Here is a 27,279-nt window from a genome sequence, read left to right on the forward strand (position 1 = left end):
GCGTCTGGAGCCTGTGCTCCGCAACAAGAGAGGCCGCGATAGTGAGAGGCCCGCGCACTGCGATGAAGAGCGGCCCCCGCTTGTCGCAACTAGAAGCCCTCACACAGAAACAAAGACCCAACACAGCCAAAAAATAAATAAATAAATAAATAATAATTAAAAAAAAAAAAAAGAAGCAAATGAGATACTTTACAGGCTGGCCTAAGCAGACCTGATGCATTTTTTTTTCATCATTTCAATAGAATTCCTAAACCATCATGAGATGAACCAGGTATGAAATATACTGCAGTCTGCTGAAAGGTGGAAATAAATCATGAAGTTCTTTGAAGGTGTAATTTGGTAAAAATAGCAATTCTGATGAGTGCTCATTTTTAATCTCAGCCCTTCTCTGGGTGCCATGGCTTACACTTTGGGGGAAATATGGAGGATCTTGAGTTTAAAGATACCTAATTTAGCAAAATTCTTTCTTGCTTTTCTTGTTGCAGACCCTCCTGGGTGATAAGACATTAATTTAAACATTCATGAGAGTTGCAAGGAAAGTCCTAGATTTTTCCTCCCTTTGGGGGGTTAAAAAAAAAATTTATCTCTAAAGCTGGCTGGCTCTTATTCCTGACCCTAAGACCATTGGTGAGCCCCTGAAGGAAGAATGTTTGGGGGGTTAAAAAAAAAATTTATCTCTAAAGCTGGCTGGCTCTTATTCCTGACCCTAAGACCATTGGTGAGCCCCTGAAGGAAGAATCTTTGGGGGGCCGTATTTCTTTCTAAAATTCTTGTACCATTAATTTTCTGTGAAAATACTATCCACATAGTTACTTTTAAAAATATCCTATACTATGCAAAGATCAAAACAGCATAAAAGAATCGAATGGAAAGTCCTTGGGGTATAATGTCTAAAGGGAGAGGAGAAAATTAAATGCAACAGGATCTACAACCTGCACAGGGGGCTCTGGACGTACTCCCGTCTGGATGGAAGGAACTTTCGGGCGCACCAAGTCCATCCGCGGTCTCGCTACGACACCTGGTGGCCGCCGCGTCCGCCCACCTGAGGCGGCAGCGCTCAGCAGCGCCACCTGGCGGGCGCCCTCGCGCTGACCCTGGGAGGCCTGGAGAGAGTCTTTTTTCTAAACCAAAGACTGAGATTGGAAGAAAATGCGCAGGCCCCCCGGGGACCTGTCGTGCTGAGGCTCTGATACAAGCCGAGCGGACGAGGAGGTGTCGGTGGGGTTTGATTACCTGCTCTCCATCCTGCGTTCTGTGCTGCCTGGTGGTGCCCAGCCCAGTGGTCTGTCCTGGTGAGGCTACGGGTGGGCACCTCTGCGGTGCTTTGAGAGAGTGCCAGTATTTTCTGCGTTTTACAAGCAGACAAAGGGGCCCTTAGAGAGGTAACCGAGGTCACAGCCGCCAGGAAGTCCTCCCAGGCCGGCTGGTTCGCGCCTGGAGAAGGATCGTGTTCTGTGATCAGGCAAGTTTAATACTGTCAGGTGCTTCTTAGAACCACGGTCTAGGGTCAGGCATTCTCACTCTGCCTTTTACATGCTGTGTGACTCTGGGCAAGTTGCTGACTTCTCTGAGCCTCAGTTTCCTCAAATGAAAAACAGGCATGGATGGACCAGACCGTGTTCAGTGCCCCTCAGCACCAGCATCCCTGGGAATTTGTTAGAAATCTCAGGCTCTGCCCCCAAACTACTGAATCCAGGATCTCGGGAGGCAACGCCCAGCAATCTGTGTCTTAATAAGCACTCCCTGGGACTGATTTGCACTCAAGGTTGAAAACCTCTGGCCCTCAGGATTACTGAAAAGATTAAATAATTCATGCGGAATGTCTGGCCCGGGATAATTGCTCAATAAATGATTGTTGTGATTCTCAAATTTTGGAAAGCTCAGGTGGGAGGTGGGTTCGCTTCTTTTCCTTTTTCCTATTTTTTTAGTTACAAATGTAGGACATGCTACTGAACACAGAACTGCTTTACGACCCAGGGATTCCCCTCCTGCGTATGTACTCAAAAGAAACAAGTATTCAAACGAATCTTATACACCCATGTTCATAGCAGCATTATTCACAATGGTCAAAAGGTGGAAACAATCCAAATGTCCATCGACTGACAAATGGATAAGCGATGGAATATTCTTCAGCCATAAAAAGGAATGAAGCACTGATACACGCTACCACGCGGATGATCCCAGAAAACATCACACTAAGAAGCCGATACATAAGGCCATATTGTATGATTCCATTTATGTGAAGTATCCAGAAAGGGGCAAATCCACAGAGACAGAAAGCGGATTGGTGGTTGTCTAGGGCTGGGGGGGAAGGAGGAGGTCAGGGGGACTGCTACTGGGTCCAGGGTTTCTTTCTAGGGTGATGAAAATGTTCTGGAACTAGATAGGAGTGATGGTTACACAACACTGTGAATGCACTAAATGTCATTAATGGCAAATTTTATGTTATGTGTATTTTACCACCATAAAAAAAAAAAAAGACAAGACAGGCCGGCTGTGCTAATTCATAGCTGTGTAGAGCAACCCCGCGGCCCCAAAGTAAGCAATGCTAAGAGTTTATGGATCTTCGACATCATTCTTTTTTGCTCAAATAAAAATGTGCTTAGGTGCACATTTATCGGATTTGCCTCCTTTTTAGAATTGTAACTCCATGAGCTCATACACATTTCCTAGGCAACTTGCTGTTTTTCACTTAATGACACATCACAGACACCCCTCGCGGCTGTCCCTTGGCCTGGACGTACAGATCAAGTCATTTTTTTTCATAGCTGCAAAACGTGCCACCATCTTTCCCAGCGGCGGGCATTTGGAGTGTTTCCAGGCACTCGCCACCAGAAACAGTCGCCACAAACATTTGCACATGCGTACCATCACGGAGTGGGGCTTCGTCTCTGTAGGACGGATTTACAAAGTGGGGTAGCAGGGCCTTCTGAATACCTACTGTCCAATCGAAGTCCGGCAAGGCTACAGGACTCTACGAGCTCCCCTCTGCAGCACTAGAGAGAGCCGTGTCCCAGACACCCGTGTACACGCGCACACATGCACATCAGCACCAGGTGTTATCAGTATTTATCATTTTTTCCAATCGCAGATTGACCATGCACATCCACCCAAGGGGTAGAAGGGGATATTGAATTGATGCGTTGATTTGATTTGACAACTGGGGCGGTTGGCCTCCCTGTTACGTGCCCAGGTTTGGGGGATCCATGGACCCTCACAGGACATGATGAATGTTCTCCCCAGAAAATGTGTGTTCTGTGGACAAGTTTGGGGGTTCCGGCACAGAAGCTGTCCGGGAGCCCCTCTGGCTGAGCCCCACTCTTGAGTCTCCAGTGGGGCACAGACTGCCGCAGCTCTGACATTTCCGATGAACACAAACAGCGGTGTTTTTCTAAATGTTAATGGGTTTCTGTGCCCTCTGCTGGATGCTCGTGTAGTCAGTACGCGCTGCAGAGGCAGAGCTGAGAGACTGGAATTTTCCTCTCACCTTAGAGCTTTTTTTTTTCTCTTCTCTCTCTCTCTCTTTCCTGCAGAACTGGCCCTGGATTTTTAAGTTCAGATGACTTTCTGGACCCTGTACTTAATACTAAAATCTGCAAGTTTCAGGGAAATTATTTATCTCCCACTCTAGGAATGATTAGTTCTGGATGGAGGCTCTCATTGTACAAGGTTTGTTGAAAATTTATGAGGCTCTCTGGACACCGGGAGTGTATTGATTCCCAGTGAGTAAACATTTTAAGCAAATTAATTGGTGGTAGTAATAATAATAATAATGGATACTATTTTTCAAGAGTCTGCTCTGTGCCAGGCATTTCATCCCTCCGATGATGACAGGGGCAGATTTTATTACCCGAATGTTACAGACGAAGAAACTGAGGCTCTGAGAGATGCAATTGCTTGGCCCAATGCCACCCAGCCAGCAGCGGAGGAAAATTCTAAATGGCATCTGCTGGACGCCAAGCCCGGGCGCTTCCCGAGGACAATTCACATTGCTCATCGCAACGGGGCTGAGAGGGAGATGATGGGGGTCCCTGTGGAGGTGACAGTTTGCCCCGAGGTCACATACTAGTTAGGAGTGGGAAAAGGAAAAGAATCCCAGCCCACAAATATACTGAAAACAAGATGATGTTATTAAATCCTGGCAAAATACTGTTGCCTGTGGAAGGCTGCTCTATTTGCGTATCTTATAAAAGCTCCCTTTTCGCAAAGGTCAGGGGGGAGTCTGACTTACTAACACCAAGCGGAGACTTTCCTCTTGTCGGAATTAAAAGGATTGAGAGCGATTTGAAAAGGGAATAACTCTCACCCTACGTTTCGGTGGCACTTACTGCAGCGTCAGGGCCGACTAAAGTCCCCTGAGGTGCCACCAGTGGGTGCCCTTCGCCTCCCTGGGAAAGTCTGGTTGGTGACCACGCTTCAGAGAAGGGAGCGTCCAGGCCTGAGATGGAGGAAGGACTCAGTGCAGCTGAAACCCCCCGGACGAGTCTTTGGAGAGAGATGGCCATGCACCCAAGCCCTGGGCGGAGCTGAGAGACCCCGGGCGGCCAGGGGTCCAGAGGGACAGCCAAGGCAGATGGAAACACGGTGGGGGCGCAGCTGTCACCGTCTTCCTTGAGCGAGCGGTCGGCCTCTCCAGAGGGGCTCCGCGGTTCCTGAGGGCTGTTTTCCAGGCTGACATAAGGCACACTGGTGAGCAGTGTCCCTGACGGAGGGGATGCTCAGGGATCCTTCTTCACGTGGCCGCCGGGAAATCCAAGGACGCTGGACAGCACTTTTCCGGGGGCACTGAGCTCAGAGGTCATCAGTCTCACGGTGATCAGAACTCGAGAACCCAAGAAAGGCACCAAACGGTTCTCCTATTTGCCCCATCCCCCGTCGATCATCAACAACTGAGCCCATGACTTCAGAAGGAGTCTGCAGTCAAGCTCTCAGACGAGAAGAGCTAGCATGTACTGAGTACTTCCTACCTCCCAGGCCCTCCCAACAACCTTAGGGACCAGGCACCATGACCACCCTCCAATCCCCTGTACCTCAGAGCAGTAGGGAACGTGCTCAAGGCCACAGGGCAGAGTCACCAAGATGCAATCTGGGGTCCAAGCCCTGTATGTCCACACTACCCCAGCAGCAATTCCACTCTGGCAACCGAGAGTCCAGCTTTACGGGAGATACACAGTAAGGAGGAGGGAGAGGGATATTATACTCAGACAACTGACAGTAGCTCCAAAGAACTTCAAATGTTGAATAAAATTTTCTGCAAAGTGTAAGATGATGGCAACCAATTGCAAATCAACTCTTCTGAGGCTATGGACATATTTTATTGAATAGGTGATACAGGCTTGTTTGAATATAATAGCTAGAATGTTAAGATTGTCTAAATGGAAGAGCCTCCAGGACCTACAGGACTGTTTTAATGACCCTGCCACAGACCGAGCAAAATGTCACCATGGAGAGTATGGAACTCACCCAATTGCCGGCCAAGTGTTTAGTTGAATTGGGGGTGACAAAGACAGAGGGCTTCCCTCCAAAGTTTTGGTGACAAATGTCAGGCAGCTGGCTCTGCTAACAATAAAGACAGCAGAGCAAAGCTCCCGGAAAACACATGACTCTGAGTCACACCACTTGTTAAGTTAAAAGGGTGCCCAGGTCCCCCTGCCAACACACCTCATTAGCTAAATGAACTGACCCCGCTGGATGAGGTTATTTAATATCTGCCTATTGACTTTGGAGAACGTCTGCCGCAAACAAGATCTCAGTTTTGACACTGTTGATGCTGAGCTGTATTTTTTTTTTCCTGACTATTATGTGTCAAACAGATTGCTGAGCTGGGTCCAGCCACGTCCACTGAGTGTAAAGCCACGTCACCAACACGGCTCTTACTTGCCATGACAGCGGGAAATGCGGCCAATTAATGTAAAAGCGGAATCCAGTTCTTGGGATGTAAGTCAGAAAGAAGGGCGGCTGGGATACAGTGCCATTTTCCAGCACCTTAAAAAACCGAACTTCAACGGTCGAGAGTCTGTTGCCACACAGACTGACTCCGGAAGCTGTGTCAGGATATAGGGCTTCAGAGAAACACGCGTGGCCACGGGTGGAAGGGTGGACAACACTTCCCACCCGGCAACACTCATGGCCATTCCCGCCCTGTGGCTTCAGAGCTGGGGAAAGTTCCAGTGAGTCTTAGGTTGCTTCTACCCGTTTCCCCAGTGAAATGAGTTAGTTTGACGATGGTCGGCAGTCCCATCCATGTGCCTCAAATCTCCTACTCCTTTTGTTCCGTACGCTGATCTTAAAATAATTCAAGCCAACGCTTAAAAATCAGGACTTAGATCAACAAGCCAGGTTTCCAGCTCTGGGAAGCTCTGCAAAGATCTAGCTGCCTTTGGCTCACCTTTCTGCTGCAGCTGAGTCGCGGTGCCCCCTTCGGACAAGGGTGCGCGTGTCAGTCCGCCCCAGTCCTCACCCCTCCCTCTCGGCTCCCACACCCAGCTCACTCACCCACAGAGAAGCTTTTGTGGGTGTCAAGCCTAGAGTTCAGCAGAGACACTGCCCCACAGTAGGGATGCTGGAGCTACCCGAGTTCTAGCAGGAAAGGAGAAAGCTAGCGGGAGGGGCGTGCTTGGACCTTTGGGGATGGGACAAAAGGATCTCAGATGCTCCTCAGGTCATCCTGGCTTCTCCCCCAGCCCCGCCTCAGACTCAGGCAGCAGACCCCTCCAGGAAGGTTCAGGAAAACTTCTGGAACATTGCTAGCTTAGGGAGCATCTAGTGCCATGAATTTTACAAACTGAAATTCACAGGTCACACTGCCCACGACCTGGTGACTTTTGCCTGCGCTGGTTTTGTACCGTAACAGCAGAGCTACTCTCACCACGGCTATTACCCCTGTTATGCCAACGCATTAGATGGTGTCCAGACGGGAGAGAAGGTAATTGGTTCCCATCACCCCAAGCAGCGTTACTGGATACAATGAACAAATAGCTCAAAATTAAAGGCTGGCGTGGGAGCCTGTTAGGTCTGTGATGGATTTAGGAAATGAACACAAACTCACCCACTTCCATCAATACCCTCCTCAAGTCATTTGCAAATAGGACAGATGGTTTCGTACCTGATTCAGAGGAACTGCCACGTTTCCCGGCCTTCCTCCTCACCCAAAGCCACTGGCCACCGTGGATCTGAACTCAGGAAAGTTACGCCAAGTCAGAGCTGACATGCAAACATTCCCAGGTGGAGCTACGTTTTGTTCTCCTTCTTGGATCCAAACCCGGCCTTGACTCTCCGAAAAGTCTTGTTCACGACAGGGTCCATCGGGTCCTTTGTCCCCAGCTCCACCATCCAGTAGAAGAGGAACATCCGCCGCCTGCTCTGGCTGCGGTTCAGGCGGCAGGCGAGGGACATGGGCGTCTCCCCCTTGGCATCTCTGTCGTTGATGGAGGCCCCATGTTTGAGGAGGAGGCTGATACAGTCCAGCCGGCTCATTGCTGCAGCCACGTGCAGGGGCGTCCTGCCCACGGGGGATCTGCCCTGACAGTTGGCCCCTGGGAAATAAGAAAGTTGGCTGAGGGAGGGCCCCCTGCTGGCAGGAGCCAACCTTCTGGAGACCCGTTCAAGAAGAGAAGCATGGGAAGGGCCGGGGCTGGAAAAGGAATGCTTGGAAGAACGAATGACCGAGTGCACGGAGGGGGGCACTGCTGCATCTCCCCCCTCCCACCCGGCATCCAGCACTGCCTTCCCCCCCACCCCATGCTTCTCTTACGGCAGCCAATGACCTTCCTACAATGCCTGTACCACTCTCCCGCTCAAATCCCATTGTTGGCATCTACCACCCTTGGGGTAATGTTCTAGGTCTTTACTGCTCTATCTCACCCACCCCCCCTTATCACTCCAGCATTACCCCCCGCCGTGATCTTCCCCCCACCCCATGCTCCGCTTACACCAGCCTTCTGGTTTTATCCCGTCAATATACCTGCTCCCTTATCCTGCCCCAGAATCTTTGCACATGCCATTCCCTTTGCTAACAATACTCTCATCCTTTTTTTTTTTTTTTTTCTCCTGGGCTAACTCTATGTTTCTTGAGGTTTCATTCACTTCCTCGTGAAAACCTTCCTTAGCCCTCCTCCCCACAAATCCCCCTGCATTTGTTCAGCAGACATTCTGCGTCTCCAGAACACGCCATGCACGACTGACCATGGAATTAATTATTTGTAATAATTTGCTGACTTCCCTTCATAAACTCCACAAGGGCAGAAAACACACTTGTTTTGATCACTGCCGTTTTCATCCCCGGCACGTAGCATGACGCCTGTAGAAGACAGGCGCCTGGGAAATGACAGATGATGGGCAGCCTGACTCATGGACAGACTTCACTTCGACTGAATTCCTCACTGCCTCCTGCAGATGGAGGGGCTAATGACAGGTGTCCAATACGGACTTGTTGAATTGAACCAAATTCTGGGTAACAAATATCATGACACAGAAAACAAGGCAATTCAATTACGTGCAGCTGACATTTTGGTAGCCAGTGTTTATGAGCTATGGCTGGTCGGTGAGGTAGTTTTAAATAGGTTCCCACAACACTTAGCCTCAGCCCCGGCACCTCTTCACAGCCACTGTCTGCAAAGGACAGAAAACTTTGCAAAGCTGGCTGTAATTTTTTAACTGGTGCTTTCAAATACATCACAGTTCCATCAGAGTAAAAATGACTTTTTATGAGCTTAACGGACTGCTGGGTTGTGAAAAGCCCATATTTCATCTTACAACAGGAGAAGTGCAGAAAGCAGTGGAGGAAGGAGAGGAGGAGAGTCAGAAAAACCTCTACCCATCACAGACGTGCGGCCCCAGCATCCTGCCCAAGCATCTGAGATGCTTTCCCAGCTTGGTTGGTGGAAGAGGGGGAAACAACACAGAGAGCCTGGGCTCAAGGCCGAAGGCTGGGAAGGAAGGGTTTAACTTGGAGGCGAGTTGATATGGGAAACCCTCAGATGAGGCCCAAACCATTGACCAAATACCACATTCTTCCTTTTTCCCGAGGAAGCCAGTGGCCTGGGATGTCTGCAACTGTGTCTACTGTTGGTGAATGATCTACACCTCAACCAGTGGGCCTCTTCTCCCAAAAATACTCTACATCCAGGGAAGATAAAATGTACTCCCACAGAACCTCATGCAAAGCCCTTTAACTCGGAGACAAGGCAGGCTAAGGCTTCTATGTCTATGGACAGAGAGAGAGTGAGAGTAATTGCCCTTTGGTGGAGGAGAGATGAAAAGAGGTTTTGGGGCAAATTCAAAGAGCTTGGAGAAAGGAGACTGGCTAGCCTGCCAACCACCAAGGCGGGGATGCCGGTTTGGGGCTAGACCCCTCGGACCACTGCAGAAACGGGACTTCGGGTGGGGAAGAAATAACAAACGGGATGGGAATATCCCCAGCGGAGTGTCTGGTCGGACGCAATAAACCAGGAAGCCCGGTGACTTGGTGTCCTGAAAGGTCCATCTTCCTGAGCCCCGGCCAAGAGAGGGGACACAGCCTCCGATAAGCATGTCCAAAGACCCCCTCAGACAGGGACTGAGAGGCCCGATGGGGACCTCGATTGGTGGTCGACAAACTTGGGTCCAGGAAACCATTACTGAAGGGACCAGAGGGCAAGCCACTGTGTCCCCCTTGCCCTCAAAAGAACCCCACTCTTGAACGTACTCGGCTGCTATCAGAATTACCGTGTTCTAGAAGGTACTGAACAGCCTCTGAGTGACCCCTGTGTGAGGCAACATAGAGCGCCATGAACGCTCTCTGAGAAATCCACTTCTTCCACTGCTTGTCATCAAAATGCTGCGAATTTGTTGTTCGGTAGAAAGAATCTTCGGCAACACCGAGGCAAGACAGCTGGGCGAGATAAACAGAGTTACGCACGTGAGTCTGGGTGATTTCAGAAGTGCAGATACACCTGGCTGGTGGGTGACGGGACGCTCTGGAGGGAAAGTTTGCTCGGATGCCACATGCAGGCTGGTGATGGAATCAGACAGCGGAGAAGCTGGAAACGAGCCAGGGGAAGACATGTAACTCTCTCTACACGTCCAGGAAATACGAATTTACCATCAGGCAGCCTCGGGAGGCAGGAAATTCTTCCTGTCCATGTTTTGAAGAGAGAAAATAGCTTTTCTGGGTGTCCAGAGGAAGGGGGTTACGGCTCTGAAGGAAGACCCCAGCCGACACGGTACGGCCTCCCCAGAGGGGCACAGGCTTCTCTGGAGATGTGATGGATCCTGGCCTTCCGGTCTATTTTTGGGCCCATTGTCTCCGTTAACTTTTGGGACACTCTGAACTCTGCTCCCAGGTGAATAACAGCCCCGGGATATAATCATCACATGGAGAATTAAGGCTCTGAGCACAGGACGACGACTACGGGCTCCGACAGAGAGGAACCGGTCGCAGATGTGCAGCATCCGGTGCGGGGCGAAGCGGGATGTGAGGGGCCCCCAGCGGGGTGACAGCAATTCTGGCTCAAGAGAGGAGGGACTCACCCATCACCCATGTCCAGAGCAAGAGCCAGAAAGTCCAGGCACGGACACAGAGCCAGAGGGGAAGCAAGGGAAGGCAGGGGAAGAGGAGAAAAGCAGGAAGGAACCAGAGGGTTATGCAAACAGCTGGATGGGCCCCGCCCTTCCTTCTAAGGCTCAGGCTCCAGGGCAGCAGGGTCCTGGAGCGGTCCTGGCCCCGCCTCCCCCGAGCCCACTCCCCCTTCCCAGACCTAATCCCAACCCTCCTCCCACATCCAGCCTTCCCTGATGCCCATCCCAGCCAGAAGTAAACTCTCTCTCCTCCACAAGCTCATAGCTTCTCATCCGAATTTATTTTCCAGAAAGAACACGCACTTGCCCCCTTGTGTCTGAATGATTCATCTTCACTGTTGGGTAGACACCCTGATTTCCTCCTCTTGCCTTCCAACTCCCACCCCAGAGCCCAGCTGAGCACCCAGCTCAAGGCCTGGCCAAGAGTTAACGGCACCCACTGTGTTTCCAAGTCTCTCCCCCTTGGGTGAGGGCAGACCCCCCCGGAGGACTTTTTGCAGCATTGAACACTCTGGGCCACACGTTTCCAAGTTATCTGGCATTCTCCACTGTTAACTTAGGTTTTCAACTTTACAAAATAGATACACGAATAGAAAATGTGCTGCCCTGGTTCCTTTTGGGGCGGGGTGAGTGGGTTACAAATCACAGCTACGTGGATACAGTGAAATCGCAAAAGCCAAACAGCAAATGGAAACACTCGATTTGATCATGATGACATGAGTCCTTGTTATCTTTTTTCTCTACTCTGAAACTTTTACCCAAATATTCATATTAAAGACTAAGCGAATCCCCCCCACACACACACGCCCACAATTTACAGCTGGTTCATGAAGTATAATATCCATTTAAAGAAGCATGAAAACACCTTACTGGAATCCCCTTCCACGGCCGCCAAAACCAGTTCCATCCATCCATCATAATGCCAGATACGTAATGAAATAATTCCACCAGGAACAACATCGTGGAACTTCAGCGTAGCGTTATCCATCAAAATTCCTGCAGGGAATGATTATTTTCTTTAAAAAGAAAAATCGGGCATTAAAGATAAACTGTTAGGGCTTCCCTGGTGGCGCAGTGGTTGAGAATCTGCCTGCTAATGCAGGGAACACGGGTTCGCGCCCTGGTCTGGGAAGATCCCACATGCCGCGGAGCAACTAGGCCCGTGAGCCACAACTACTGAGCCTGCGCGCCTGGAGCCTGTGCTCCGCAACAAGAGAGGCCGCAATAGTGAGAGGCCCGCGCACCGCGATGAAGAGTGGCCCCCGCTTGCCACAACTGGAGAAAGCCCTAGCACAGAAACGAAGACCCAACATAGCAATCAATCAATCAATAAATAAATAAATCTTAAAAAAAAAAAAAAAAAGATAAACTGTTACACTGGTTTAGTTAAGAGATTATCTGACCTTGGGTATCACAAGGATAATTTGAGAACCTTGAGCACTCTCATTTGATGACCCCGCATTTGTCTGTTTGGGGTTATTGATGCTTTTTAGAAAATTAATTCGGCTTAGCTCAAAGAGAAGCCAAACCAAAAGAAAAAAGAAAAAAAGGCAACGATTTATAAAATTCTGTAATTGTAACTTGACCTATGGCAAAAAATTACATGAGTGAATAAAAGTCATTTCAGGAGGCAAACCCTAAGTAGAGCTACTTGACCTTGAAGTAACTATATTACAGTAGATGTGGCACAATGCGGTTATACAAGTTATAGATGTTAAACTAAAATACTAACTAGTTCTAGTTAATGTTGTCATCAGTTAGCTTAAAGAGGTAATAATGACAAAAATTTGTTGGATCTTTCAAATTGTACTCTGTGGCAGCATTTCTCAACCTTGGAGCTCCTGACATTTGGGACCAGATGACCCTCTGCTGTGGGGTCTGTCCTGGGCATTGCAGGGCGTTTAGCAGCAAACCAGGCTTCTACCCACGAGATGGCAGTAGCCCACTCACCTAACTGTGACCACTGAAATGTCTCTAGATGTTGCCAAATGGCCCCTGGGGGACAAAACTGCCCCAGTGGAGACCCTATGGTAATATAAGCATCTCAGTGACTTGGGATGGAAGAGCTCCTTTCTCTGTTTGGGAGGTTCTCCCCAAACAGCCCCTTCCTCATACGAAAGAATGGGGGCCGGGGGGTGGATCCACTCACACTTCCTAAATTCAGACCCTTTGGGGAAGACCATCAGAATTAGTAGAAGAGGACTGTGGAACATTTTAAGAAAAATGCAGTTGTTTTCAGTTTACTTTTTTAAATACACACACTTCTTCCTACATGGCCACCTGTAACCTAGCTGAAGGATAACACAGTCATTTGTTTTCTCCAATAAGCAGTGCCAAGAATGGAACCTCTCAACTCTGCCCAGGTTGGATTATCATGTATTCCGAGTAGAATTCATGAGTTTTTTGGTGTCATGATTGAGTGATTACTGAGTGCCTGTACCCAGCACCCACATTCTTTAATCCTCACGACGAGCCAAGTTCGTCCTCTCCGTTTGCCGCAGGAGCGGACGGAGGCTCGCGTGGCCGGCGAACGGCAATGCTGGGACCCCAGACCTGCCTTTCCTCGGGCACCATGTGACGCTCACTCTAGATTCTGTTGGCACCCTTTGGTGCCCAGCAACTCCAGACGGTGGATGTAAACGCGGAATAGCGATTAGCAAATCTGTTAATTAGGGTCTTATTTGTGGTTCTAACACAGAGAATAATCAGTAATTAGTCTAAGTAAGACAACTCGAAGACTTGCTAACAACTTTGAAAAAAATGGAGCAAGGCTGTGTTTCCTTCCCTGAGAAAGACAAGAGCACAATGCACACATGCTAAACAGCTCTTAGAGAAATCAGAGCACATTCTCCTTTTACAGGCAGGCAGCAACTGCCTTCAGCTTACACGGATACTAATTATCACCAGCTAAATAAATTATTAGAGTTGACAACAGACGTGGAAAAGTGACCCGCCCCTCCAGGAAGATGTTCACCCCCCCTTTAGACTTGTGTCTCTCAGGGTTTTCACACACATTATCTCATTTGATCCTCCCTGGCAACCTTTGAGGTGGGTAAAGAGGCATCAGGCTGGCTATTTATCAGTAGAAGCCCAAATTTCTTCTATTGACGTAGTGTACCTTCTCTCCTTGTTTGCCGTCAGCAGTAAGGATGGCAACCAAGCTTGAGAGAGGTCAAGCTTCTAACAGTTGCTAAGTGCTTGCTGAGTGATAGGATTGTGACATCAGTGTAAAGCCACCCCATCCCTCTCATTCCCTCTTAGCTTTCTTGAATTTATTGCTCAGCATAGCTCATCGGCAAAAATAAATTAACGGAAGGGGTGCCAGACATCTGTAGTTCAGGACACATAATTTTCGAATTACTTGTTTCGGAACTCTTACTAAGTTCTTCCATAGCTCACTTCACTTTTAACACATTAAGTACAGGAACATCTCTTTCCCGATAAAGCCTCGAAAATGCTCCGAAGCATCTTCCAAATACCCCTATAGCAAAGCAAATACATCATGAAAAATGCTTAACCGATTTCCAAGAGGGCAAAGGAAAGGATTTTGGCCCTCAATATACCTTCTGAGTCTCCCAAGTCACTTCTGCCTAAAGGGGGACACGGTACTGAGAATCCTAGAGCTAACGGGGCTCTGCTTTACAGATTAGGAAACTGAGCCCTGGAAGCGCAGGGCCTGGGAACACGATCCTCATGCAGACAGGCTGCTGTCAGACCTCTGTCTCCATGGCTTCCTGGCCCCTGCAGTATAACGGCAGTCTCTCTGCAATATCGGCTGTTCACTTTCTCTGTGCAGCAGACCAGGGAGTTTTTGATATCTTCGTTTTTTTTGAAGTGTTTTCGCATTGATTCCAGCCGGGTGGGGAGATGTCGGAGCCTGGGGGCTTTGATCCTGCTCTCATGTCCTAAATCCTGTAGGGGTCGGATCGGGACAGCCAGGTCCCCAGGCTGAGGGAAGGAGACCGATGGAGGGAGAGATGGGGCTCTAGGGCCCTTGCCCACCACGGGGTGCCTCCCCCATGGGATTTGTCTGGACAGGGGGCCTTGGGGTCTTGATTCAGTCACAGTGAGCTTTGGGCACTGGGTTTCGATTCCGGTTGGGCTAGCTTTGAGCTCTTGACATCACAAGGGCGCAGCTTGAGATCGAGGTTCTGATACGGACTGGATCAGTGCCAGTATACTTGGGTTCAAACGTGGATAGGGTTTGTTTTGAGATTTGGGGTCCCAATGAAGGCAGAGTTTGCTCTGGATTGGGGTTCTGATGAAGGCAAGGTTTGCTTTCTGTCTGGGAGTCCTGGTATGGGAAGGGTCTGTTCTGGGATGCAGAGTCCTTCTGTGGGCAGGGCTTGTTTTGGGATTTGGGGGTCTGATGTAGGCCTGGGTAGTGTGGCAACTGGGGGTGAGGAATCAGACAGGTCTGCCCCTGAATTCGGGGGTCTTGAGGATGACAGGTTCGGCTCTGAGACTTGGAGTCCTAATATAGGTGGGGTTTGGTCTAGCATTGGGGGGGTTCTGGTGCGGATCAGGTTGATGAGGGATTTGGGTTTTCAAATACAAGCGGAGTTTGCTTTGAGTTTGGGCGCCCTCGTGTAGGCAAGGCTCGTCTTGAACTTTGGCTTCCTTACACAGATACGGCTGGCTTAAACCTTGGAGTGCCAGTGTGGACGTGGTTTCTGTGGAGGTTGGAGGTTCAGATATGGGTAGACTGGACTTGAGTTTGGGGTCCTAGAGGGGGCAGTTTGTCTCACGTCTTGGAGCCCTTCTGATGACACTTGGCTTCGGGTTCTGCTGTCGTCATGGTGAGCTTGGGAACTAGCTTTCAGATGTGGGCAGAGTTAACTTTGAATTCAGGGGTCCAGATGTGGGAGGAGTTCACTTTGGGCCCCGGCATCCTTACATTGACAGAGATGGCTGATGGATTGGGGTTCAGATGCACAACTAGTTGAGCAGAGTGGGGCTCAGCACTGGGTGTACCTGCTCTGGGATCTAGGGTCATGATCTGGGTAGTAGGCTTCATGCCCTGGGATTTAGGTTTCTGTCGTGAGCAGGGGTCACCTGAGTATTGTATTTGAGGTTCAAACGTGCATATGGTTCGTGGAGAGATGTGGGGTCCTGAGGGCAGAGTTTGCTTAAGGCTTTAGTGTCCTTGAGTCTACACGGTTGCTGGGAGGATGGCGGGTTCGGATGGTCACATGGTTAGCCTGGGGATTGGTGGGTTCAGTCTTGGGCAGGTTTGTTCTTGGTTTGGGGGCCCTGAAGTGGGCAGAGCTTGTTCCGAGCTCTAGAGTCCTTGCGTGGACACCGCTGTCAAAGGATTTGGGGTTCTGAGGTAGTCATGGCAACCCTGGAGAGTTGGGGTTCAGTCTTGGGCAAGTTTGACCTGGACTTGGGGTCCTTGCACGGATGTGGCTGGCTGGAGGGCTGGGGCGTCTGGTGTCCCACAGCCCAGCACAGGGACTTGACGTTTAATTTCATCTGAGGTCCTGACACGAGCAGCTTTGCCCTAGGCTGTGAGGTCCCGCTGAGGACAGGCGTTTCAGGCTTGAGGTCTTGTGTGGCACTGCTGGCTTTGGGACTTGGGTCCCTGATGAAGACGTGGGAGTTTGAGGGTCTGGTGTTGGAGGGTGCTGCGGTGGCAGCGTCTGTTTCGGGATTCGGGGTCCTGACGTGGACAGGGCTGGGCTCAGGCTGGCAGGCCAAACCAGACAGCTGGCTTTGGGCCTGGAGTCCCAGCACAGGCACGATTCGCTTGCCGATTAGGGTCTTGCTGCGGACACGGTCTGCCTGGAGATTTGGGGTCTAACGTGAAGCTCGGCCTTTCTGGAGCTGGGAAGTCCCTCTGTGTCCAGGGTTGGCCTTTCCACCCGGGGTTTCAGGGGGGTGGGGTGTGACATCTGGGGGTCCTCCTCTGGGCGGGCTTCCCTTCCCCCACTGCGGGTTCAGAGGGGCCTGGGCGCCCCGGGTCGAGGGAGTACACGGGGCCAGGAAAGGGGTCGGGCAGGGGCCACCTTGGTCCAGGTACTGGAGCCGCTGGAGGTTGAAGGGAATGCCGGCTATTAGGTCCAGCTCCTCTTTGAGCTCCCGCACCGTCATGTCGCTGCGGCAGCCTGTCACTCGGAACATCTCCCCGGAATCTTCCAGCAGCACCCGCAGGGCGAAGACGTCGGAGGCCAAGCCGAGCGCCAGGCTCACAGCCTGCGGGTCCCCGACGCGGCTCCGGCCTCGGGCGCGGGCGCGGGGCTGCGCGGGGAGGGGCCGCGGAACGGCCGAGTCCGCTTCCCGCCCGGCCGGCCGGCCCGCAGCGGGGTCCGGGCGAAGGGCGCCCCCCGGCGGCCTCGCCGCCTCCGACGCCGCCGCCGCCGCCCGGTCCCGGCCGCCCGGCATCGCCGTCCCCGCCGCGGAGGCCCCTCCGGGACGGCCGAGCCCCCAGCGCCCTCAGTGGGCCGACGGGCCCGCCGTTAACCAAGGCGGGGCTCCACGTGGACGCGGGTGATGCGTCTGCGATAAGGCGAAAGGGCCCGGGCGCTTCTAAAACACCGGGAGGCTGTACTGAGATCCATCCAGAGGCCTGGCCGAGGCCGCGCGCCCCGCAGACCCAGCACGGCCGCATCCCCGACTCCTCCTCGCCGCTTCCGAGCTGCTCTCGCCGTCAGTGCCTTGAACCTGGAAGACGAGGCGGCTCGTGGCCGTTGTTAGGCAACTGTGACCTCCTCTCCATGTCTGTTTAAAATACAATCATTGCACAATTCGGGGCCAACTGCCTGTAGGAATTATGCGTGAATAACGCTCTAAATCATCTTTGCATGCGTCGTCTACAGAGGGTGGTAAAGTGCAGAGTTTAGCCATGCTTAAAAATCGTTATTTCTTAGCATGAAGGAAAAACCCAACATTGCAGAAATATGACCCCTTTCAAGCCCATCTGGGCCCAACTTGATAGTGAAAAAACCTGATATTTGACCCCTCTGGAAGTGGGAGACAGACCTTCCTGAAAATTTGCAAAGCTACATCAAAATCCGTCCATGTTGAAAACGTTCTCGAATTCTTGAAGTGAGAAAGGTGCTAATGAAAACACTTAGCAAGGAGGAAATGTCCACTTGGGGAAAAGCTGAGATGGTCCTATTGTTGAGACGCCTCTCAAGGCAGCTGTACCTGTGAGAAACTATCTCGTGCTTTTCCATTAATTCACCGGAGGAGGCAGAGTGCTCAAGAAAACAGGAAGCTTACCTTCAGTGGTCAAATCAGACACTCAACACTGCACCTAAGAACAATTAATACGTGAAGACCTAAACTGATGCAGAAGCTACAGGTGAGAACAGCAAGGGCAACCAGAACAAGCTTAGAAAAATCTCAGTTGTTACCAAAGAAGAATAAAATGCAAGCTTTCAACATACTTTTTGCAGAGAAGTTAGTCATAAAAATACCTTTCCACTGGAAAGGCATTCATATTAAATTATAGAAGAATTTTAACACATAAACTGAACATTTTAAGGTTAGATTATTTACCAAAGAGTCTCAACAAACCTCTACCAGCACATCTGACTCAGCAGGCAAATCCTACACATCACAACACCAACTGACTTTTTTTTTTCCTTAACGGAAGATGAAGCTCTGCACAGAATACAAGATTCCAGTTGAGTAATTCTACTTGCTGCTAGATCAACAGATTTTAACAACACGATAATCTCAATTTCTAGGCAATAAAGAAAAATTAAAAATTGCTTGTTACTGAAGCAAAATACCTCCATCTATTTACTTTAGGCAAGTACTAAATACAAGATAGATTGATTTTTTTTTTTTTTCTTTCTGTCTTAATATGTAGTCTCCAATGTATTAACTCACTCTTTGCTGAAGTTGTCAAAATGCTATCCTGGGTTGCAATGTGAAATTCTCATACATGTGCCTTATTTTCTTTGGCACGGTATAGATTCCTTCCTTTCTTTTTAAAGAGTCAGCCCAGTGGAATTTGGGGGAGGGGAAACATCCTGTATACCAGGAAATTCAATATATAGCTCCAGAAATTTTATCTTTAAAAAAAAAAGAAAAGAAAGATAAGAAAAAGGTCCAAGGGAAGAATGGAAACAGCTAGCGTGCCCTCTGCAGCTAGCTCTTGGACCCCGAATGGGCTGCTCTTTCCTTCCCTTATGCTTGCCTTTGAGAAGATAAAAATATAAACAAGAAAAATAACTTCAGCATACATGTGTGCAGAATTTAATCAACTGTCTATAGAGCCTTGGGTTATTAATTAATGCAAAACCTGTTTAAATTCTAATTCTCTTAGTCTACATTTTAAAAGCACGAAATCTAAGTTCTGTGTACTTAGATTTGAAGAGTATCATAATTTAACCTCCCAAATCACCGGTATTTGTGGCCAACTATATAGAGTGATCAGAACTATGATTTCCTATTTTTTGTTAAGATTCTAAAGCATCAGATATAAAGTCAATATCCATGCATCTCAGTGATCAATTTCCCCCCACTCCCAAGTTCTTAAACAAATGATAATATATCCATATAAGAATGAAAATCTGGGCTTCCCTGGTGGCGCAGTGGTTGAGAATCTGCCTGCTAATGCAGGGGACACGGGTTCGAGCCCTGGTCTGGGAAGATCCCACATGCCACGGAGCAGCTGGGCCCGTGAGCCACAACTACTGAGCCTGCGCGTCTGGAGCCTGGGCCCCGCAACGGGAGGGGCCGCGATAGTGAGAGGCCCGCGCACCGCGATGAAGAGCGGTCCCTGCACCGCGATGAAGAGTGGCCCCCACTTGCCGTAACTAGAGAAAGCCCTCGCACGAACTGAAGACCCAACACAGCCAAAAATAAAGAAATAAATAAAGTAGCTATAAAAGACCTTTAAAAAAAAAAAAAAAAAAAGAATGAAAATCTTTCTGCTTTATGCCTTTATCAAAGGCCAGTACCTATCTCTATGGAAACAGTTCCCGCAAGAAGAGGAGGGGGTGAGTGCTTGAGGAAAAGTTCCGAGTACAGTTTACAACAAAAGTACGATATTAGAAAGATGGCCATAAATCAGTCGTTAGTAGATTTCTTTAACTATCACATTTTTCAAAAGTAAACACATTGGGCTATATTTGCAGCAACTCAAAGTGGAGCATAAATTTAAATGATGTATTTGCTCTGTTCACTGATAGGAGGCTAATCTTACATTAATATATTTTCTTCCTGTCAAGAGTTATTTACATATGTACAGTATTTCAGTTAAAAATAAAATATAATACCATAAACTATATTTTATAGGAAAGCATGAGGGAAGCCAAATATACAAGTCTATCAAAGACTTAAAAGCTTCTAATAACGTACTTTATTTTGGGGGGGGAGGTGTTGGCTGGGGGTTAAATAATATAGTCTGTAATAGAGAAAACAAACCGCTCACAGGCAGTCTGATGCCATGGAGGTCCCCCCCACCCGCCCCCTCAGTGAGCCACCTGGTTCTACAGCCTTTTCACAGATTTCCTGATCAGGCAGGTAGGGGCACAGAAGTGCAGCACAGGCCGGGCCACCTGGGGCTCCTGCCCGTCCCAGCAGAAGTTCCTGTGAGTGCAGATGGGAAAGGGGTCATTTGAGCACACAACATCAGAGTTTCAGAAATCTTTCCTCCCTGGGCAGGTACGATACAATCAGTTCCCCTTCAGGGAGTGGTGAGCAGCATATGCCACACATGAAATGACCAGATTGTGAGTGATCGCAGACTGGTTAATTCTGGTTTTCTAGCATGGTAGTGTCTATACTATTCCGCCGCTTTGGTTCTAGGGTGGCAAAAAAGGAAACATCTTGGTCCCAGTCAGACTGCAAAGCTAAGACAGTCTCTTCAACGACTTCAAGATGAGGGTTACCGGCATTTCTAAAATACACTAAAGAGAGAAAAACATGAAACTAAATCACATGTGCCGAGAACTGTGTTCAAAAACACACTCTGGTTTGGGCTTTTTTTTTTTAAACCACGTCTCAGGACAATAAACCATTTTTCATAGAGTAAGTCCTTTAAAATGATAAAATTGCTTGAATCAAAGAGTATTTCCTAAATTTTAAAGACAAACTTCTAAGAATAGGCATGCATATTTTTTCAACTATAACTAAAAATCTTTTAATATTATCTTTTCTTCCCTCCAGTACAAAAGAATTGGCAAGATAGAACACAGGAAGCGGGGAGCAGGTTGCTGGCCAGATGGGGTGGAGGATGGGAGGGAAGTGGCAACAGAGGGATATGCAGGGCGGGAGTTAGGCTGTTCTCCTGAATATGTGGTGTAGAAGTCAACTATCCAAGGGACACAGTCTTATATTAAGTCCTGTTCAGGTTTAAAATAACTGACTAGGTTGGGGTATAAACTTTTTCTGACTGACTACAAAATTAATACCATTAAAACCTAACCATAGTTAATGCTTAAATTGACTACCTTTCATAATCTGTCTCTGTCATAACTTGAAGTTTATAAAAGCTTCCCTCATTTCTAGAAGACTATGTAATATTTTGCATTTCAGCATGCTTATTAAATATAAAACTGAGCTATCTTAATTCTTAGTCATTTTATAAATAACATAGTTTATGCATAAAAATTAACATATCAATTTATATAATAGATCTGAAGTACGCTACCACACAATTTGCCACAATTCCCTAAAGAGGAGATTTAGCTGCTGCCTGATGAAGTTTAAAATCCATAAGCTCGGGCTTCCCTGGTGGCGCAGTGGTTGAGAATCTGCCTGCCGATGCAGGGGACACAGGTTCGTGCCCTGGTCTGGGAAGATCCCACATGCCGCAGAGCAGCTGGGCCCGTGAGCCACAATTACTGAGCCTGCGCGTCTGGAGCCTGTGCTCCGCAACAGGAGAGGCCGCGATAGTGAGAGGCCCGCGCACCGCGATGTAGAGTGGACCCCGCTCGCCACAACTAGAGAAAGCCCTCGCACAGAAATGAAGACCCAACACAGCCAAAAATAAATAAATAAATAAATAAATATTTTTTTTAAAAATCCGTAAGCTCAGAAAAATGGTCCACGTACCCTTTTCCAACAGTGTCTGTCTTAGAGCTTTGGCGAGCAAAACCCTTACATTTGGCACAGGATCTGATGCAAGGCTTAAAAGGCTGGGGAGTAAGTGTTCAACAAACTGGTCCACAGGGATACACTCCTCGCTCACCACTGCCTGTGATGAAGAGAAAGCCAGAGCCGAAAGACGGACCTTTTTCAATAGTGACCAGCACAGTTTTTCTAAAAACATACACTTCTGTAATTCCAAAGAAGTAATTTCAGGATCTTTTGGTCTGAGGAGTGTCTGTGTGTGTCTGAATTTTAAAATCTCAACCACCGAATTTGGTTAGAAACATAGTTAGCACTTTTATAATTCATTACCAAGCACTGGGGTACAAGTGGTGCAATATTTGGTGGGGGAGGCAAAGGCTTTGGAGTCAGACAGGTCCAGGTTCAAAACCTAACCTGGTCACTTCTAGCTTCGTGGCCATGAGTAAGTGGCTTCACCTTTCTGGGCCTCGGTTTCCTCACCTGTACCATGGAGTAGCAATGGGGATGGCAGATCATTTTTGCAAAGGCTAGCGTAGCGCCCACCAACAAGGGTTGGGAACCTTCACCCCTGTTACTCACCAGAGCTCAGGCTTTGAGGGCAGGGGCCACGCCTATCACATGACAGCAAAATCCCAGACCCCAATTCAGTGCCCGGCCCTCTGTGAACAAGTAGCATTTACTGCTGCTCTACTTACAAAGAGTCGTACGTGGATTCTCCCATTTCATTCTCATAGCCAGCCACGGAAATCAGACTGAGCCTAGTTTTACAGGTGAGTCCAATGTTGTGGTCATACCCAAAGGCCCAAGACCCACAGGCAGCAGCAAGGTGGAGGTTCCAAGGCAGGAATGTGGATTCTAAATCCTGTAGCTCTCCCCACTACAGGGTAACAACAGCAGCTGACATGTACTAAGTGCCTTCCAGGTTCCTGGCACCGTGCTCGGTTACTCAGACGCGTCAGCTCACTAAAGCCTCAGGGCCACACCAGGAGGCAGGCCCGTGCCACAGGAACTCCATTTCACAGAACACGGAAAGGCCGTGCAGAGAGGCTGCTTTGCCCAAGGCCACCCAGCACGGAAGCAGTAGACTCAGGCTTCAAAGTAACAGGTTTTGACTCCAAAGTCGGCCCCCCTAACCTCCAGGTTACGACCTCTCCCTGCATTTAAATAGTAATCCATGTGCCCAACTGGGAGGTTCTCTTGGCTGAGGACACTTTCCTTTTGTTTGTGTTATTGTAGGTTTTCTAAATCTTTAATGAAGGCACACCAAAAAACGGATTTTTCTTGAACAAAATTAGTTGGTGCCTTTTCCTTCTGTTTCATCGCAGACTGTCTAAATCTCAGAAAAAGAATTTAAAAATAAAAGCAAAAATATCTCATTTACCCTTTCTCTGCAAAATAATGGGCAGCACTGACTTCTTCATAAAAGTCTGTGGTATCAGGCCTGTGGTTTGTGACTTTGGCACTTACCCTGCCCCCCACTGCCCTTCTGCAAGTAGATGGCCAAAGTACCCCTGTGATACCCCTGCAGGCCTACAGGGGGCCCTGTTGAGTTCTTCAGTAGGGAGGCCGGGTGGTTCCAGGGGAGGGAAAGGGGGCTGCGGAGCCAGGGGTCAGGCAGAGCCCGATCACAGCTTTACTGTGTTACTGACAAAGCCGGGTGACAGGTACATGCAGGTTCATTCTACTGTTCCTCTACCTTTGTATATGATAGACCGTGTGCATGAGGAAAAGTTAAAACTGCTAAAGTAACACTTTAGCAGAAAGAAAATCATGGCTTTACACTTCCTGGGTGATCTTGAGCAAGTTACCTAACCTCTCTGGGCTTCAACTCCTTCAGCTAAAAAAACTGGTCTAAAAGTACATGGGGGGCTTCTCTGGTGGCGCAGTGGTTGAGAATCTGCCTGCCAATGCAGGGGACACGGGTTCGAGCCCTGGTCTGGGAGGATCCCACATGCCGCGGAGCAACTAGGCCCGTGAGCCACAACTACTGAGCCTGCGCGTCTGGAGCCTGTGCTCTGCAACAAGAGAGGCCGCGATAGTGAGAGGCCCGCGCACCACGATGAAGAGTGGCCCCCGCTTGCCGCAACTGGAGAAAGCCCTCGCACAGAAACGAAGACCCAACACAGCCATAAATAAATAAATAAATAAATAAAAATTAAAAAAAAAAAGTACATGGGTGTACCGAGCTCAACACCTGGCAGACCTTACTATTAGGAACAGATGTAGGATGAGATGCCCGGCACACAGAGGCAATCAAAAATGTCAGCCATCCTCCCCAGCCAAACATAAATCACGCCCTCATTTCCGAGATGCTAGGTAGAGAGGGTGACCTGAGGAGTTGACCTTCACCTGAAAGAGGTGAAATGGTCTCCGAGCTGCCCTACTGCTGTGCTCCTCATGCCACCTTCCTCCTTCCCTACTGCGGTGGGTGCAGTCAGGATGAGTGCACAGAAGGGCTGGGTAACCCTGCGCAAGTCCCTTTGCCAAACTGGGTTGTCACAATCTCCTGTGAGATAAGGGGGTTCGGTCCGCTGCTCCCCAACTTGCTCCCGAAGTTCCTGGCTAGTCCTCCAGGGCTGAGATCCTTTGCCTGGTGCTGTGTGTTGATATCACACGGCAAACATACGCGCAGGGTAGATGCTCCCCCCAGGCCCTGCTAACCTGACAAATGAAAGCAAACGCTTGCCTTCCGACCCACTTAGAACAGTGCCGGAACCTTAGGATGAGTTCATTGATGAAATTTAACCCCATCGCACTTTCACTGTTGGAATAGAACTTCTGCAGAATTGCTACAACCTGTGAAAAATATTAGAAGAGCGAATTTAGAATGCTGTCATCTACTTGAATTATGAATACTACTCTACATGGAAACTAGACATTTTGATGCACCCTTCCACCTTTAAAACGAATTTATAAGCACGGGAGAAAGTCATTTTTGTCACAGTGATCATTAGAACACAGAGGAAAAAAGATGTTTAAATATATGGTGATACACACACACACACACACACACACACACACACACACACACTCACACCCATAAAACCCTTCATAAAAATGAAATGTAAGAAGGGACTGGTGTTAGAAAAATACATTATTAATCTTAAGATTCCAAATTTTAGAAAATGTCCCCTTGCATAACAACTAAATCATTACCTTTCAGAACTTGTCATTTTTATAAAATTTTAGCACCATCATAGTACCTTAGTAAATATTTTCAAATGAGATTTTTTTTTTCCTCAGTATTCAGCTGGTATAAGCCCACATAAAACAGGATCGGCTTTTCTTTGCTGGAGTTTTTGCTCACTAACTACTTTTCTACAAAACAGTGCTGGAGAGTCAACCCAATCTGTGTTGAAAAGAAACACTAAGCCATTGTTTAAAGAGTTTCATACACAAGGTGATTTATCCACAATTTTCATCTCTCAAGCATACTGCTTAACAAAAGAGCTATCTTACATATTGATAAAACTATAATAAGGTTCCTAATTTCAAAACTTAAAAGTTGGACAAATTAAGCCCAGAAAAAAATAAAGAAGTTAAAATGGAAGAAACATAAATATTCCTTTTTCTAAAAATCATAAACAGAAAAGGTCATGGATTCCTTACTAGCTTGAAGGAGATCCACCGAACTTCAGAAACTTTATCTGCACACAACTTTAAGGCAATATGCACTAAATAATCATAAACATCATTAGGATTATAGAGTTCCAAAATCAGTATCAGCTGTCTGAAATTTAAAAAAAAAAAGAAAGAAAGAAATTGTTTTGGGGTGAAAAACACATTATCAACCTCTCTTTATTCTCATTTCATTTTATAGATAAAAATAGCCAGGCTGGGAGATCAACGGAAGCAGAAAGCTGAGTGAAAATGGCCACGCAAAGAAAATTGGGGGGAAAAAAATCTTAATTCTTCATCTCTCTCTCACACACAAATCAAACAGAAAGGAAATAAATTAAACTTTGTAAAACAGAGGCTGAGAAATTTATGAATAGGGATTTAATATTTCAACTTTAGGTTATCAGTTCGAAAGCACATAAAACTTTAAAAATCAGATAACATAAAAATAGCCAGGACGCTGAAGTTCCCAAAGATCAACAGATCAAGGGAAAACAAATGAGATTTCACTGTCTCCACAGTGTTCCTGAAGCTGCAAATTAAATTTTCTGCTTTTGCTGGCCGGCTCACGCACTGTTCACGAGCCTTTTTCAATCCAACAAGGTCCACCTGGAGAGAACGGGAGCACGAGCTCTTTACTCCCAGGGAAAAATTCATAAGATGGCTGGTGGGAAAAACCTACTACCAAAGCTTTCACTGTTTTCTAAACGGGGAAGGGGAGAAGGGTATGAAAATAAATGGCATTATTTCCACACTGGCAAAGAAAGGAAATGAAAAAGAGATTGGAAGGAAGCTAGAACCAAAAGCCAGGAGTGCCGGTGAATACTTTCATATCAAAAAGCACTGTTTTCAGAAAAATGATACCACTATCGTGGGCATGGAAGCACAGAATTCATATCAGTGGCTTTGGCTTCAATAACCACCGCAGAGATGTTAGTTAGATAGCCCGCGCTCGGAGATAACGCCGTCGGGCGAAGCGAGCTGAGCCGAGCCGAGCCGAGCCGAGCCGAGACGGCCCGGCCCGGCCCGGCTCGGCCCCGGGAAGCAGGTCACAGCAGCCAGCACCGGCTCCGGCTCTGGCTCCACACCGTCCCCGTCGCTGGTCCCGGGTCCCGGGAAGCCCGTCAGCCGGTCCCCAGACCCGACTCCGTCCCCAGTCTCCGGTCCCAACCCCATCCCGGGGTCCCCAGTCCCCGGTTCCATGCCCATCCCTGGCCCCGACCCCATCCCCATCCCTGGCCCCGACCCCATCCCCATCCGCATCCCCATCCCCATCCCCATCCCCATCCGCATCCGCATCCCCATCCCCATCCGCATCCCCATCCCCACCCCCAGGAAGCAGGTCAGCCCGGGCCGAGACGGACCTCGCCGAGTTCCCACACTCAGCCGCTAGAGGGCACTATGCTTTCATGGAAAAAACGTGGGCCTGTTTTTTCCTCGGTTCTCTGAGAATATACGCCGGGTACATGGCATAATGACTGAAACCTCAATCTCTCAAATTAAGCATAATGATTAAGGATCACAGCAAAGAGGAAATCTTTTAGTTTGCCCCTGGCATCGGCCAAATCATAACCTGAATAGCCGCAAAAGCCTGATGGATTTCTACAGGGAAGACAATTATTTGAGAGATTGCCAGTTGAGGGCAAGAAAAATGAAAACTAGAGATACTGAAATAAATCTCGACAAGGTGAAAACTAAAACCCAAACAACAACACCACAAACAAATCCACTCAATACTGCGGAAAGCACATTATACACCTCGGGATGGAGAATTATTTAAAGTGACACTTTCACTCTTAGAATCACTAAAACCTTGAACATTCCTCCTGCTGGCACAAAATGGGGAATGAAATAACTCCTTCACACACAAAATGATGTACAGATCTGAGCCATCTTGGGGGACGTTTTTATTAAATAATCGCTTCATCTGGGTTAGACCTTTTCATATCTCTCACTGTAACATTATTTTCCCTAGTGGCTGAAGTGTATAAACTGCGCTGTGCCCTTACACAGAGGGCTACACTCAGAATGTTCAAGAAAGCTTTGGCAAAAACTGCTCCTATTAATAGGAAA

General features: G+C 48.3%; 2 protein-coding genes across 2 annotated transcripts in view; both read right to left on the reverse strand.

The window, feature by feature from the left end:
* Positions 1-5,345: 5,345 nt before the first annotated feature.
* Positions 5,346-17,119, reverse strand: ANKRD60 (ankyrin repeat domain 60). Its single transcript, XM_007185248.2, has 4 exons — positions 16,566-17,119; positions 11,423-11,553; positions 9,706-9,871; positions 5,346-7,535 (listed from the first exon to the last, which is right to left on the reverse strand). The coding sequence occupies exons 1-4, from the start codon at positions 16,939-16,941 to the stop codon at positions 7,231-7,233; spliced, it is 978 nt and encodes a 325-aa protein (XP_007185310.2). The 5' UTR covers positions 16,942-17,119; the 3' UTR covers positions 5,346-7,230.
* A 2,871-nt stretch (positions 17,120-19,990) lies between these two features.
* LOC103015046 (serine/threonine-protein phosphatase 4 regulatory subunit 1-like) overlaps positions 19,991-27,279 on the reverse strand; it is a 70,096-nt gene continuing 62,807 nt past the window's right edge. The window contains exons 20-23 of the mRNA XM_057529730.1: positions 25,198-25,318; positions 24,250-24,384; positions 21,571-21,712; positions 19,991-20,423 (exon numbers count right to left, since the gene is read on the reverse strand). Coding sequence (XP_057385713.1) covers positions 20,266-20,423; positions 21,571-21,712; positions 24,250-24,384; positions 25,198-25,318 — 556 coding nt within the window. The 3' untranslated portion in view covers positions 19,991-20,265. The remainder of the gene's footprint in view (positions 20,424-21,570; positions 21,713-24,249; positions 24,385-25,197; positions 25,319-27,279) is intronic.

Source organism: Balaenoptera acutorostrata, chromosome 15 (genome assembly GCF_949987535.1).
Source record: "Balaenoptera acutorostrata chromosome 15, mBalAcu1.1, whole genome shotgun sequence".
Classification (NCBI taxonomy): Eukaryota; Metazoa; Chordata; class Mammalia; order Artiodactyla; family Balaenopteridae; genus Balaenoptera; species Balaenoptera acutorostrata.